Raw genomic sequence first — 16279 nt, 5'->3', positions numbered from 1 at the left:
CTTCCCCTCCCCACAGCACCTGTATATATGTATATATGTTTGTACATATTTATTCTATTTATTTTATTTGGTTTATATGTTTTGTTTTGTTGTCTGTCTCCCCCTTCTAGACTGTGAGCCCGCTGTTGGGTAGGGACCGTTTCTATATGTTGCCAACTTATACTTCCTAAGCACTTAGTACAGTGCTCTGCACACAGTAAGCGCTCAATACGATTGAATGAATGAATGAAAGTATAGACTGAAGTGGGGAGAGACAGGAGGATGGGAGATCAGAGAGGAGGCTGATGCAGTCATCCAGTCGGGATAGCAAGGTAGCGGTTTGGATGGAGAGGAAAGGGCGAATCTTGGCGATGTTGTGGAGGTGAGACCGGCAGGTTTTGGTGACGGATTGGATGTGAGGGGTGAACGAGAGAGCAGAGTCGAGGATGACACCAAGGTTGCGGGCTTGTGAGACGGGAAGGATGGTAGTGCCATCTACAGTGACAGGAAAGTCAGGGAGAGGGCAGGGTTTGGGAGGGAAGATAATGAGGAAACTGAGGCACAGAGAAGTTAAGTGACTTTCCCAAGGTCACACTGCAAACACATGGCAGAGCCGGGATTAGAATCCAGGTTTTCTGACTCCCAAACCCGTGCTCTTTCCACTAAGCCACACCGCTTCTCTAGCTGGATCTGAGTTAAAGAATCTGTTTGGGGCCAGTGAAAGGATTAAAAAAAAAATAACACCAGTACAGGATAGGTGCCAATTCAGGCTAGTTTTGGGTGGTGATATAGTGAGGGGAATCAGTCGACAGCTATGAGTATAATGATTCTTGCACTGTGGGTAAACATTTGTGAGTTGAAGAAACCCACCTAACCTACAGGATAAATGACCATCTGGGATAGCTTGAAATTTTTCAGCACCAAAACCAGTTTTCTATTGAACCCCTTTAAGCAGTTTCACACTGTTTTTTTCATTTATATTGATAAATAATTAGCATGGTAAGGAGAGGGAGACAGAGGTGCGGATTGAGGGGGTAAAACTAGAGAGGAGGAGGGAGACCTTTTATTAGGGAAAAGGTGGAAAGGAGCAGAAAGAAGAGGAAAGGGTAGTAAAGAGTAGTAAAAAAAACAGTGGAGAGACTTTGGAAATCTCTCATCGGGTTGGCGAGGTTATTGGGAGTTGAGGAGTGTGGACACTGGGGGCTTTAGGGGAATTTTATCTTCAGGATAATAATAATATTTGTTAAACGCTTACTCTGTGCCAGGCACTGTTCTAAGCGCTGGGGTGGATACAGGGTAATCAGGTTGTCCCATGTGGGGCTCAGTCTTAATCCCCATTTTACAGATGAGGTAATCGAGGCACAGTGAAGTTAAGCAGCTTGCCCAAGGTCACACAGAGACGAGTGGTGGAGCCGGGATTAGAACCCACAACTTCTGACTCCCAAGCCCGTGCTCTTTCCACTAAACCACGCTGCTTCTCTCAAGGCCCCTAATATTCACTTTTGCATCTTTCAAAGCTCCCGTCATTGGCTGCTACCCCTCATTTACAGGCACTATGTCCTCCAGGCCCCAGCACTGATTTCTGGATGAGTGAGATGCCTTTCTTCCCACAAGCCCATTGTCCTGCCCTGATCCTTGGAAACATCCACATCCTTGTTAATGATCCTGTTGATCTCTCCCCCAGCCCCTTGCATCAGTCTGTTACTTGGCTCTGCTGACCTACAGCTCCACCCCGATATCGCCCCACACCAACGTGTGAGCATTCGTCACTTAGCGATGTGATGACTCCTAAGCAAAAGACACTCAGAAGAAGTTAGATTTAAGGAATCTGTCCAAGGCATAGAGGAAGACTCTGCGTAAACCTTTTGAAAAACTGCAAAACGCTTATCGAACTGGTCTAGGAGAATATTTTCAAACACAGTGATTGCAGGAAGAAAGATTTATTTGAAACCGAATGCAAGAGGAAACTGAGATTGTAAACCATAAAGCCTCCAAACCAGCCCCTTGTTGTTTAATCTCTCTCTTTGTATTTGGTATTTGTTAAGCAATTAGTATGGGGCCAGGCTAAGCGCAGGGGTAGGTACAGGTTAATTAGGTCAGGCACAGGCCCTGTCCTGCATGGGGCTCAGTCTAAGCAGGAAGAACAGATATTTAGTCCCCATTTTACAGTGAAGGAAACTGAACCCAGACAAGCGAAGTGACTTGCCAGCAATCAGTTGGCAGAGTCAGGATTAGAACCCAGGTCCTCTGACTCGCAGGCCAGTGCTCTTTCCCATCAGGATGGATGAGGATGAGGTGATAAAGAGGCTTCTTATCATGTGGTAGGCCAGGGCCAGTAGCAGAACGCAGCCATTTACAGCCTGGGCTCTAGGAGAAGACAAGCCTTGCCTGAGTCCCTCCAAGTGAACCCTCTGCCCAGAGCAACCCCTTTCCTGCTGTGAAATATAGTGCGTCTTGGCTCGTTGGGAAATGCAGTTTTCCCTTAAATTGAGGACCTAGCAAGTGATGTTCTACTGGGATTGGCTTGAACCCAGACTCTTCAATGACTTTATCAGTACTGCCAATGAGGTTTGCTCACCAGAGTTGCAGGTGATGGTAATAATAGGATTGTTAAGCACTTACTGAGCAGTGGGGTAGAGGCAAATTAATCGGGTCGGACACAGCCCCTTCCCCGGAGGGGCCATGGTCTAAAGGGGAAGGGGAACAGTATTTAATCCCCCCATTTAATTGACTTGCCCAAGGCTCACATAGCAGGCAAGTGGCAGAGTCAGGATTAGAACCCAGGTACCCTGACTCCCAGGTCCATGTCTTTTGGGCAAGATTACTAGCACTGGCAGAATGGGAATAAAAATTTAAATTGGCCCTCAAGCAGGATGAAATTCAAGGAAGCGCTCTTAGTGACAAAAAACAAAGAATACTAATACAAAAGGAAGTAGCATGGCCTAGTGGAAAGGGCATGGGCCTAGAAGTGAGAGGACCTGGGTTTAGCCAGGATTAGTCCTGGCTCCCCCACTTGTCTGCTCTGTGACCCTGGGCAAGTCACTTAACCTCTCTGCTTCAGTTTCCTCATCTGTAAAATGGGGATAATAATAATGATGGTATGTGTTAAGCACTTACTATGTGCCAAGCACTGTTCTAAGTGCTGGGGTAGATACCAGCCCGCTCTTCTAGACTGTGAGCCTGCTGTTGGGTAGGGATCGTCTCTATATGTTGCCAACTTGTACTTCCCAAGCGCTCTGCACGGAGTACAGTGCTCTGCACACAGTAAGCACTCAATAAGTACGATTGAATGAATGATTGAAATACCAGGTAATCAGGTTGTCCCACGTGGGGCTCACAGTCTTAATCCCCATTTTACAGATGAGGTAACCGAGGCACAGAGAAGTGAAGTAATAATAATGATGGCATTTGTTAAGCGCTTCCTATGTGCCAAGCACTGTTCTGAGCACTGGGGTACATACAAAGTAGTCATGTTGTCCCACATGGAGCTCACAGTCTTAATCCTTATCTTACAGATGAGGTAACTGAGGCACAGAGAAGTTAAGCGACTTGCCCAGAGTCACACAGCTGATAAGTGGCGGAGCCGGGATTAGAACCCACAACCTCTGACTCTCGAGCCCAGGCTCTTTCCACTAAGCCATGTTGCTTCTCTATACTTCCTCCTACTTAGACCGTGAGTCCCATGTGGGACAGGGACTGTGTCCAACCTGAATATGTTGTGTCTACCCCAGCCCTTAGTAGTGTACTTGGCACAGAGTCAGTGCTTAAGAAATGCCATTATATTATTATTATTATTATTGTTATTATTATAATTATTTACAGACCAACTGAGAACTAGAACACTAGGAAGAGACCTGGGAGTCATCTTTGACCTCCAGTTGAATGAATTGGCAATGCACTGCCATTATTGAAAATGTGTGTTTCAACAGGATTTGATTTGTACTTCCCAAGTGCTTAGTACACTGCTCTGCACACAGTAAGCACTGAATAAATGATTGAATGAATGAATGAACAGGATTGTAGCATTCAAGAAAGTCGTGAAGCAGTTCTTTAGTATACTCTTCTGTAGTTGAGAGCCTTATCAGATAGCATTGTGTCTGTTTTTCGCCACCACACATTAAAAAAGTTGTAGAGACACTGAAAAATACCTCTAAAAGAGCAATAGAATAATTGGAAAATAGGTTTCACAATCAGTCGGTAGTATTTATTGAGCTCTTACTGTGTGCAGAGCACTGTATGAAGTGCTTAGGTGAGTACAAGACAACAGCGTACTGCCCACGACAAGTTTACAAGGGTTAATGTTGTAAATATTTTTGTGATTCTCCCCCATTTGAGTGTAAGTTCCTTTTGGGCAGGGAACATTTACCTTTTATCTACCCCAGTGCTTAGAACAGTGCTTGGCACATAGCGTAATACCATAATAATAATAATATCACTTGATTATCCCATACTCCCCAAGTGCCTAGTACTAAGTGAATGCTCAGTAAATACCACAACTAATGCTACCATAGAAATTGGGGTTGTTTAGGCAAGTGAGGAAAATGATAAAAGGGTGACGTACCTTTTCTATACTGAAGACAGTTTTTTGTGAAGTGGATGTTCTCCATGATCATAGAAGAAATGGGTTTAAGTTGCAGTAAGAGACTATTTGGCTATAAAGAACATTATTTGTCAGTGCTAAAACAGTAGAATAGATCGTTTACAGAGGGGTGGAACCCTCTCTCCCTGAAGAATAAACTACCTATTTTAGATGGTTTAGTCATTCTCTTCCTGATAGCAGGAAACAGGGAGGAAAAGTGAGCTACACCAGATAATTTCTTAAAGGGCCTTCTAGGACTCTGATTCAAAGGACTTTTTGTCCTTCCATGATAACTTTATTTGACAGGTCTAACATCAGCTGTGTATTTCATTGCTCTTGTGTATTCCCTCTATATGTGATGGTAGGATCTGTCAACATCAGAGAAATATGGGAAATAATGATTTGGGGGAGTTTAGGTTCCTCAGATGATTTTTCGAGACTTGCATTACTAGACATTATTATTAGTATGTATTATTATTAATGCGTAGTATGTACTAAACTTGTTTGTGTTCTAGTTTTTCTATGTCCCCATGCCCTTTTTACTCCTGAGAGACTTTTGATGAAAATTATAGATGCTTTAATGCTTGGGATCAGCCATTCTCCTAGGCAACTGACTCCCAAAGAATTAATAAATTATGACCATTTTGAGGAGAAAGGACAGATTTTTAAAAATCAGTGCTTTGTTCTTTTTCCAATATGAAGTGTTCTGCCAAGGGCAAACTGCTTGTTTTCAATTTCTAGGCTCTTATTAAATTGTTGAAGTGGGAGGGTAATGTGTCTCTAAGAACCCACTTATTGGCTGTGTCTCAACTCTTAATTTCCATAACCTTGCATGTGTAATATTTTCTGGGTTTTGCTACATTCGGCAGAGAAATTAAGAAAGTTGATTGTCATAGTGTGACTAAGAGTAGAATAATTAAGGCTTATATTGAGACAGTTCAAATCACTTTTTCAAAATTAGAGCTAATTTTGGTGTGTATTTGCATAAAGTTGTCCCTGTAATGTGATGGTAAACTGATGAGTTTAGTTGGCTGTGAGATCTAAAGGAAGCTAGGTGGAAATTATGCATCTTGATACATAATGTCCATTTCCTCCTTTTCTTAATTAAACAGCTCCTAGCAAAAATAATAGGACTCCCTGGTTGGCCAGTGTGGGGCATCTTTTCATTTAAAAAGCCACCAGCTCTGGAGGTTAAGATTAAAAGCACAAGTTTACAAGGACAAGAGAGAGTGCAAGTGCTGGCCTGTCCCACTGTCTCCCAACCCGCAGCAGCTCTCAGAACCTGAACTCTTCACGAGTAGGGTTCATGTCTCTGTTCTTTGTAATTTCCTCAGGGCCTTGATCACTACTCTGCATGAAAGGTATTGAGCACCTCCTGGGTGCAGAGCACTGTACTAAGCACTTGGGGGAGTACTATAGAGTGAGTAGACATAACCTTTGCCCTCGAAGACCATGCAGCCTAGTAGAGGGCAATACAGAAATAATTCAGATAGAAGAGGAAGGAAGAAAGAAAAGCAGGTACATAGGTGAGCGAGTGCATAATAATAGGGTTATAGGATGATCTGTACGGAAGTGCTATGGAGAGTGAATAAGTGGTTCACTTGCTGGGTGCAGAAGTGTTGAGGTAGCAGCTGGGTGACAGAACCTGGGGAGAAGAAAAAATTAACTTGGGAAGGCCTCTTGGAGGGGATGAGATTTCAGAAGGTCTCTGAAGATGGGATTAGCTGTGTTCTGGTGGATTTTGTGGGGGTGGGGAGGTGGTGCCAGGCAGGAGGGAGTGAGCAAGGGGTGGGAGGTGGGAGAGGCAAGAATGAGGCTCAGTGGGTCGGTTAGCAGAGGAGCGGATACGTAGGGGGGAGCAAGCTGATGGGAGCATCTCTTGTTGACTGATGGACCAAGATTGTGAATTGCTGTGTTCATCTCAGAAAAGAAAACATGAACGGTGACTCTGGGGACCTAAGGAGAAGAAATTCTGTGGTCTCCAAGGTTTGAGAATCTAAATGATCACTGTCGTAGCTATTCTTAGCTACCCTCAGGACTTATCCTTGCCTCCCAGGAGAACGGACAGCTTGACCAGATTCAAGTCAGAATTCACAATACTCGGGAAGCCAACTACCCCCTCCACCTTCCCTCCTCATTCCCGCAAAGACATCCAGAGCTCTCCTCCAGGTAAACGAGTGTGAGCTTGGACTGGAGGGGAGTGGTCTCTCTCCCGCACCCCATCTGGTGGCACAGTTAACTTAGAGTCATGCACCTCTTTCCCCTCATGAGGCTCCAGTATCCTCAAGTTGAGGAAAACCATGAAAGCCTTCTGTCATCTGGGAAGACAAACTACTTTCTAGGGTCGATCGATCTCCAAGAGCTATAATTTAGCTTTTAGAGCTCAGCGTGGCCATCCCCTGAGTCCTCTGACCCATGGCAGCTGGAGAATGTGGTGGCAGTGGTGATGATATGACCCACACCCCTGGTTCTTCTCTTAATATTCTTGCCCCTTCTCCCATCTCCAGTCTCCCCCCCGCCACCGGCCCCCAAGGTATAGTCAAGATTGTGTCCCCAAGAGAATGCTTATCCTTTATTGCCACAGGAAACTAGCTAATCACCATCATCATCTGTAGGATATTGATGTCCTACTCTGTTCAGAACACTGAACTAAATACACTTGGAAGTGTGCAGAAGTCAGTAGACTTAATCCCTGCCTTGCATATGCTTACAGTCTAGGAGTGGGGGGCAGGTACTAAAGTCATTTTCAGATTGAATGAAGAGGGAATATGTATATGCTGTATATGAGCAAGTGGGTAAGTAATAGGGTATGAAGGTGTGTACATAAGTGCTACAAGTGGTTGCACGTACATGAGTGCATAGGTGATACAGAAGTGCCAACATGGCAATTGTGGGGACTAGAACCTGAAGAGGATGCTTCCCTCCACGTGTCCATCCACTCAAAGTACTGCAAACTTATCCACTTTTGGATTGGCCCGTCTCAGTCCCACCTTCACTCCCTGCCCTGAGCGAAGGAGACGAGGTCCTCCGTGGGTTGTCCACGAGGAAGGAACTGGAGAACACCACGGCCTTGCTCAGGCTCTTGGTGCTTAAGGTGAACCGTCCGAAATCCAGGTTGATTAACTTCCAGATCCCAAACGTCTTTGGAGCCTGAGTGCATTCCTGCCCAACAGTAGGATTTGGGGCAGTTTGACTTGCATTCAGGCATTCCCAATGAGGAAGCGCGTCCAATCAAGGGAACTCCATTATCTTGTGACTCCCGAGAGCCACAGTGGATGACTCTCCTCTAGCTCACCTTTGGATGCACCCGTTTCTGTGAGCTATCAGGACACAACAAAGACAAGTATCTCTGCCTTGCTCCCATAGGGTCCCTGTGAACCAAGAAGTCTTCTCAGCCATCTAATGGTGATACCTACGCGAAAGCCTATCACTAGGACATCCACTCTTGGAATCCCCAGGAAGGTAATGCTAACACTGGACGTCTCCTTTATGCCTTGGAGACCCCTTCTAAGAGATCTACGGGTGCAGGGAATGTGGTTCCCACTTGAGGCGGACTGTCATGAGGGTTCAGCACAAAGTAAGGCACTTAACTATTAATAATTATAGCAACTATAAATAGTAACTAGAGAGTTGTTCTTCAGCAGGAAGGTGAAGCTGCTGACCGTGAGACCCCATCCACAAATGCGAGTGACTTTTGTGAGAGAATCACTTGCACACTTTGACCATGAGAGTGACCATGGCCACTGGGGATGAGCAGGACTCAGAAGCCAGTGGTTCACAGGGGAAAGGTATTCCTACCAGCAGCAAGACACTTGTCTGGTACCCCTTTTCTCAGTGGCGCACATTTTGAGGAATCTGGTAGGACCATTGGTGCAGTCTGATTTCAGAACAGACCATCTCCAAGTTCTCAACGGCACCAGATACCAACCGTGCTGTCACCCATTTGGTAAATAGTCATCAAGTATGATATTCAGATTGGCTTAGTAAGGATTTTGGGATGAAACGCCCCCTCCCCCCCCCCCCCAAAAAAAAATACAAAACTGCAGAGGACCACAAAAGCAGGAAAAGAAGGAAAGAACCCACCGATTAGGACTCCCCCTACCCCGTGGTGCCCCATGGTATTATTACTACTCACCCAAATGCCCAAGCCACCCTTGAATCCCCCCTGCTTCTCCCCCCAACCAGTTGCAATTTCAAGACACTTTCTTGGGAGATGCTGTTCTTGGCATTCACTTCAATCTGAAGGGACAGGGAGCTTTAGCTGCTGGTGACACCCAGCCTCCTTCACCAGACTCTTCAAAGACAAGGTTATAGTTCATAAGCATCCAAAGCTCCATCCCAAACTGGTCTCGTATATCCATAATAGTAGGTTAGGGTTATGGTCTTCTCCAATCCCAGGGTGAAGGGGATGATCTTCTCACCTCCCATCCCCTCTGGGGACCTTGGCGGGGGCATTCTATTCTCCCTGTAGAATGCTGCTTTTAAAGTCTTTTTAGGATCAACAAGCAGCTGCTCATTTCCTGGTTTCCCACCACCCTAAGGTAGGCCATCTTGAAATGCAGTTGAAAGAAATGGCCAGTTAAAAGTGCATCCCCTTACTGTTCTTAAGGATTGAGGGCAGAGCTGACCCTCCAAGTAGCTCTCTGTCCATTCAGAGTATAATGCAATGGCCACCACAGTGATCCTTAAGAACCTCCCCTTAGAAGAAATATGCAAAGCAGCTAAGTAGTCTACCCCACTTCCTTTCACTCAGTGGTGTTTATTGAGCACTTACTGTGTGCAGAGCACTGTACTAACCAGTTGATTGCCTCTCACAATGGATTGCTGCTTGGAGGCAGTCTCCAGTCAGGAGACTTGTTTTAGTAGACTCATTGTCTTTTACCTTTTCCAGTAGCCCAGGTCCCATGTCCAGCTCCAAAATCGACCAGAGGTGACTTGCCGAATCCCAAATTCCCTGAAGTTGGGTAGCTGTGCCAGGAGACACACTCACCCATCTTCCCTCTGTTGAGGGCAAGGCTTTTTACTACTTGCCGTGCTCTCCCCGGCAGGGTTTATGGCTCTGTCTGAAATATGATTGGTCTCTCTAGGACTCTGAAAGCAGCAGAACCTTATCTTGTCCTGGTCAGCTGCCTGGTCCCAGCAGATAGCCCTTTCAGGCTTTAGAAGGATGAGTCCCGAGGTTATTCAAGAGCAGCTACAGGTGATGATCTGCTTGGTCTACACACCTTCTGAGAACTTCAGACTATGATAACAGCCCTTGTTTCAATTAATTTCTTTTGGAGCAGTGATTAAGCACAAGTTGCTAGGTTAAGATTGGGGAAGTCTCATGTCTGATGCATCTTGTGTTCCAATCCGTGATGCTGTCAATACTCCGGTTGAATTTGTTGTTAGCAAACTTGATTCCCTGTGTGGTCAGTCATCATGGCTGTAACCTGATGGGAGGTTTCCTCTGGCTGACCAATATTTTAAATGTTGGCTTACGGCTTGGAGAGGAAAATTGTTTTTTTTTCCAACTCAAGGGCTACTCCCTGTTTGCTTGGAACGAGGTTGTTCTATCAAGTATTGTCGGTTTTCTTGTTCTCTGAGCCCGTTTCTCAGCTAAGGATGGGTTCGGTTAGTTCTCTGTTTTGCACAGGGAATTTGTGTTACCATACACACTCATGGCGTTTGAGTTAGTATTCCTAGGAGGTCCTGAACTGACACCTTCAGGCACTGCTGAGAAATTCCTTTGAAAACTACTGCTCCTTCTCTACAATCTGGATGACCCTTCATTACCCACAATGTTTTGAATGTTGAAACCCAGATTCTGGCACACATTCTCACTTGTTTCCAGTCTATTTCTCAGGCTGTCCTCATGGTCAGCAATCAGGTGAAACTAATTTTCAACATGACTGTGATGCCCAAAGCCCTGCCCATGCTCTCGAGAAGAAATGCTAATGAGAAGATACTCTTGCTGTTAGGAGTTGAATTTGGTGAACAGCTTAAAGATTTTTGCTTTCATCGAGAAGGTTGCTGGGGATATAAATAATAAAGTCAGCAGACTGTTTAACTTCAACTGCCACTTGGATTTAAATGTACTCTTCCTTTATAATAGCTCTGGAAATGGCAGCTTTCCAATATTTCATTCATTCTTCATATTTGAATAACTTTAATAACCAATATCTTGAACTGATGTAGTTCTTTTCCTCTGAGAAACTAAAAGCATTTTGTGAATCTCCCTGCTAGAGAATTGGTTTTGATGGTCGCTTCCAAATATTTTTAGTAACCAGAATGCAGTGCTAATTTCAAATATGAAAATGCCTTTATTCTAATGTAAATTTTGGTTCAGCAGCACTGTTCTGATCTCCAGCCCAGGTCCCTAAGAGTAGGTGACATTCATAGAGGGGATCCGTGTTGAATTTTGGAGCAACCGTAGAGATTGTTTAGTTGCTTGCGTTATCTTAGATGATTATATAAGTCCATGTGCAGCTCCCTCACCTAATTTGCCAGTTTTTTGTTAATTTAAGGGACAGTGGTTATATTATCGTGTGCCTTTTCATACCATTTATACAAGGTTAACACCGCAGTGATTTTTTCAAAGTGTATGATGGACCCACGGTATCACAGGTTGCATAGTCAACAGTCACTAACTAAAGACTTTGCCTTCAAAATGTTTAAAATCTCAGAGAAAAGGATGAACGTTTGAGGTCTCTGACCTTTTAACAAACTCTTCTTTTGGTACATTAAATCTGTGGTGAAAATAATTACAAGAGTTTACCAGCCTGACCTGCTTCTAGGGGGTTCAAATAGATGAATTAGGTGACTTCCTCCACCCCTCCCACCCCCCACCTGCCTGGCTGGCATAAATAGCTCTTCTCCCTTTTTAAGTGTGTAGCTATTTGAAAGCCTACACTAAATGTTACGTTAGTGCTAGTGACATGAAGATTTCCTGGGCCTCCAAGAGAGTGAAAATTGCTTCCCTGGAATCAGTATGTTTAAGCAGGTAATATTTTGGCCTAAGCCAGTCCTTCCTAGACATAGACAATGAAAAACTAGAAAAAGTGGATGGTATTAAAGAGGTGTTAAATCTGGGGGTAGGAATATGATTTTTACTATTAAAAGTTTTTCATCATTAAATAATAATTAGGGACTTTGATGCATAGCATTGTGCTAAGTAGCAGTATAGCAATTTCACTTAGAACAGTGCTCAGTGCTTAGAACAGTGCTTGGCACGTAGTAAGCGCTTAACAAATACCAACATTATTATTATTAAGACAGCAAATTCTTGACTAAGCAAATCTAAATGTGGCTCCTGACCACGTTCTAAGAAGACTAGAAATCATCAACCAGTACTTAAGTAGCCACGGAGGAACAAGACAAACTGTTGACTTGGGCTGTCTTGAAGTCAGGTAAGAACATACTATTCCCAATTACTGCAAATGGGTTTCATGACTGATGCGAGGTCACAACTGGATTGAAAGATTGAGTTAAAGGGTGGAAAAAAATTCATCTCCTAGGCCTTAGATTGCCCAGAGAGTGACTATGGCTGTATCGGGTAGTGTTTGATTCTGTTCCGATGTCTTTGAAAATCATAGGATTTGGAGCTACAAAACGCTTGAAATTTTGAGTTTAACTTACCTGTCAGTGACGAAAGCCTGAAAAAGCACAGTACTGTGCCTGTGGTTCCTGTTTTCCAATTTTACACTAATTCTTACCCACAGGCTTAGTGCTTTCGGACCTTGGGCTAGTGCACCAAAGCCTTCTCTAAACAGACACGTAGGTTGTCAACTGTCTCCTTGTGACATTTCTGTCACTCTCAAGGTCTTTTGCAACGCCAGGGTCCTAGTGCCCATATCACTTTAGAGCAGGAGTTGGGGTTCCATACCACCTTCCTCTGACTCTTAGATCTGGAACTCCCAGAAGTTGTGGGAAGCAGCCAGCATTCATCTAACTGTTTTGTTAGTCTAAGGCCCGGTTGCTGCGGTTGGGAGGAAGTCATTCATTCATTCATTCAATCAGTCATATTTATTGAGCGCTTACTGTGTGCAAAGCACTGTACTAAGCGCTTATGCCAAATGCCCCACCCCACCCCTGTGATAGCAAGTCTCCAATATTGCAGCTTCCACACACAAGCTCATTCAATCAGCATGATAATAATTGTAGCATCTGTTAAGTGCTACATGTTAAGTGCTAATATGCCTAGGATTGTGCTAAATGCTAGGGTAGCCACAGGATAATCAGGTCAGACCCTGTCCCTGTCCCTCACGGGGATCACAGATTAAGGGGGAAGGAGAATAGGTATTGAATCCCCGCTTTACCGGTGAGAAAACTGAGATGCAGAGAAACAAAGTGTCTTGCCCCATCTCAAGCAGCAGTTGAGTGGCGGAGGCAGGATTAGAACCCAGGTCTCCTGGTTCCCATACCTGTCCTCTAGGCACGAGGCAACGCTGCATATATAGTTGTCCGTCACCCTTGAAGAAGACACTGCTGAGGGTGAAATTCACCTCCAAGGGCGAGTGTATTTTAAAAGGCCAGTGCAGCACCCACAGTCTTCGCCATATTATGCACACAGAACCGCTGACCTTTTCGAGGTGTTACATTTAATGTTGGCCTTGCCATTTTTCTCTCTTGGCTCCTTGCCCCTCCTTCCTTACAAAGTTTTTGTTCAAACGAACCACTCCTTTCTTAATAGCAGTATGCAGTGCCAGTCTGCTCTCTGCAGTTAACTCCCAGTTTTCAGCTGGGGTACATTATTGTCTGAGACTTTGTTTTATTGTGTTAATCAGGCAATCAGTGGTATTTATTGATCACTTAGGATGTGCAGAACACTGTTCTAAGCACTTGGAGGTGTGTCCTTCAAACGCAGGTGTACTCTTTGAGTATAAACCAAGAATCAGTATTTACTTCATTAAGGGTCTCCTCAACAGCACCAGCCCTTGTCATTCATTCATTCAATCGTATTTATTGAGTGCTTACTGTGTGCAGAGCACTGTACTAAGCGCTTGGGAAGTACAAGTTGGCAACTTATAGAGACGGTCCCTACCCAACAGTGGGCTCACAGTCTAGAAGGGGGAGTCAGAGAACAAAACATATTAACAAAATAAAATAAATAGAATAGATATGTACAAATAAAATAAATAGAGTAATAAATACATACAAACATATATGCATATATACAGGTGCTGTGGGGAGGGGAAGGAAGTAAGGCGGGGGGGATGGAAATGGGGTGGAGGGGGAGAGGAAGGAGGGGGCTCAGTCTGGGAAGGCCTCCTGGAGGAAGTGAGCTCTCAGTAGGGCTTTGAAGGGAGGAAGAGAGCTAGCGTGGTGGATGTGTGTGTCATGTACCTAGGTACTCAACGTGTCAGTATAGAACAGTGTGTTTGTACCAAGGGAATTTTTAAACAAGATGCAGGAATAACTCCCCACCCCTGATCTCGAACTTGTTCCTAACTTAAACCGCCCACAGGCCTTTCCTGGGTAGTTCATCCTACTGACCCTCAGTTTTCCTGGTGAACCCCATCTTCCCCTGGCCTTCTTTGTTGTTGCCTAGCAGGCTGTCTCCTTCGTACATCCACTGCTGTTGGATGTCTGGCATGGACTGTCTCCTTTGTGGCTCGGGGATTTCCTCCTGCACTTCCTAACTCTGTCCTCCTTACCCAGTTCCTCCCCAGTGTGCAGCACAGCCCAGTGGATAGAGCATGGGCCTGGGAGTCAGGAGGACCCTGGTTCTAATCCTGGCTCTGCTACTTATCTACTGTGTGACTTTGGGCAAGTTACTTAACTTGTCTGGGTCTCAGTTACCTCATCCATAAGACAGTGAGCCACATGTGGGAGATGGACTGTGTCCAACCTGAGTAGCCTGTATCTGCCTCAGTGCTTAATACAGTGCCTGGCACATAGTAAGCACTTAACAAATTTCTCCCCTTCCTTCCCTCCCTAGAAAGAATCCCAAACAAACAAAAAAACTGATATCACCAAGTGATTGGTATCCTGTGTTGGGACTGGGGGTAGGGGGTAGGGTTGTTTCTACATTGTGAAAACTTCTGGGCCTTATCCACTTTCTATGCAAGGGGGCTATAGGCTGTTGGACCACCCACCTCCTGAAAATAGATCGTAGTGTTCAGAGGGACAATCTGCCTTATGGAACACTGAAACTCAAGAAGCAGAGTAGAGAAAGTTCGAGAAGATTGGGTGACTTTTCAGAAAAACAAGTCCTCGCAGTACTGTCAAATTAATGTCTCACCCCCTAGGACACGATTATGTAGCATTTCAGAAAATGAAGACATCTGTGAAAGAGTTTTAGAAAACAGCAGTAATGTTAAGAATATCTTCCAGGTTGTGCCAGAAAAGCCACTTAGCCCTAACAATATGGCAAAAACATAACTTGCAAATCAATCTCCCAGTCAACTTGTGACCTCTAACCACTTAATGAGAAGAAAAGCTAGTTTGTAAAAGGTAAAAGTAGGTTAAGAGTGGGTGTGGTAGTGAATGTTTGATCCTTCAGAAAGCCAGGAGTGGATTGTAATTTTCCTGACAAATGATGCCTCCTGTCATTATTTCCAGATTTTTCATCTTAGTTTTCCTAATTAATTATAGCACAGTTGACTAGTAGGAGAGTGTGTGCCTAAGATGATCTTGCCAGCCGATAATGTTATTGTCAAATTTGGAGCCTTCTACAGCTTTAACTGGGTTAATGGCATTCTGAAGATCTTGCACACTCCCTGGTTTTCTTTCCATCTTACCCTAGAAATGTTGAACTAGAATGCTGAAGGCTCGTGTTGCCAGGTTACCTGAACTCTCAACATCCTATACTTTAGCTACCGTATTTCCAGTCAGGGACAATTGTAGTGTATTAAATTGGTTGCTGATCAGCATGGGCCTGTGAAAGCTGCGATTTTTCCTCCCAGGGAATTTAGGGCAGATTCCCCAAAGCATTTGAAACTTCTGGTTGACTACTTAGAAAATGATACCAGGGTCCAAGAGCTGTCCATCCTCCCAAATTTTTTTAAAAAAGTTGGTTGTTGGTCTGCTGAAGAGCAGTGGAATTTAAGCCAACACTTGGCTGTGGTCCTGTCTAGTTTGCTGTTGAGGTGTCTTGGAGTTTAATCAATGTAATGAATTATAATGTATTCCCCAACAGAGATTGGATTGCAGCCCCCCCATCCCCCCCCCCCCCAGCTCAAAGCAGCTTCGCCTTTTTGAGAGAACTTTTTGTTTTCCTCCTGCTAGTTAACCTGCCAAGATCAACTGGCAATAAACTTTTATGGCCTAATTATAAATGGCCTTAGTTATAAATTTGTACGTTATAAAATGTTGGCAGAGGTGCTTGCAAGAGACTTCTCTTTCCTTATCCCCTGTCCTGGATTGTGTAATTTCTCATTGTTGCATGGAGGTGAAAGATTTTCTGCACCACCAAATTTGACAGTATAACACAATCACTAAAAGCATTTTTCATTTTTATTGGGTGTGAGGCATTTCTTGGCAAAACAGAGGCTTGTTTTTGATAGGCTCCAGACCAAATGGCATTAAGGGAAAGGGCAGCTAATTCCTGATTGGTTATTTTGGCAGAAAGGATTATAAATGTCTGGTACTCTAGGGAGACCATGTGGTTGCCTGCAAGAAGGCTTGCTGGCTTCTGTCATGGGATTATTTCATGAAAAGTTAATATATAATGTTTTCAAGCCTTCCGGAGGAATGTCTGTTGAATCTGTTGGTTATTCATTACCCTGTTGTTTACTATTT

General features: G+C 44.3%; 1 protein-coding gene across 3 annotated transcripts in view; it reads left to right on the top strand.

The window, feature by feature from the left end:
* The window catches only part of TMCC1 (transmembrane and coiled-coil domain family 1), a 219050-nt gene that overhangs the window by 12190 nt on the left and 190581 nt on the right, over window positions 1-16279 (top strand). For 2 of the 3 annotated variants that reach the window (XM_038772022.1, XM_038772023.1), the window contains exon 3: window positions 7925-8020. The exons of the other annotated variant lie outside the window; for it this stretch is intronic. In XM_038772022.1, the coding sequence (XP_038627950.1) occupies window positions 7925-8020 (96 nt within the window). The remainder of the gene's footprint in view (window positions 1-7924; window positions 8021-16279) is intronic. 3 annotated transcript variants of the gene reach the window in all.

The sequence above is a fragment of the Tachyglossus aculeatus genome, chromosome X1, assembly GCF_015852505.1.
Source record: "Tachyglossus aculeatus isolate mTacAcu1 chromosome X1, mTacAcu1.pri, whole genome shotgun sequence".
NCBI lineage: Eukaryota > Metazoa > Chordata > Mammalia > Monotremata > Tachyglossidae > Tachyglossus > Tachyglossus aculeatus.
Note: the sequence above shows the minus strand (reverse complement) of the source record. Positions and strands in the feature narration are given on the sequence as shown.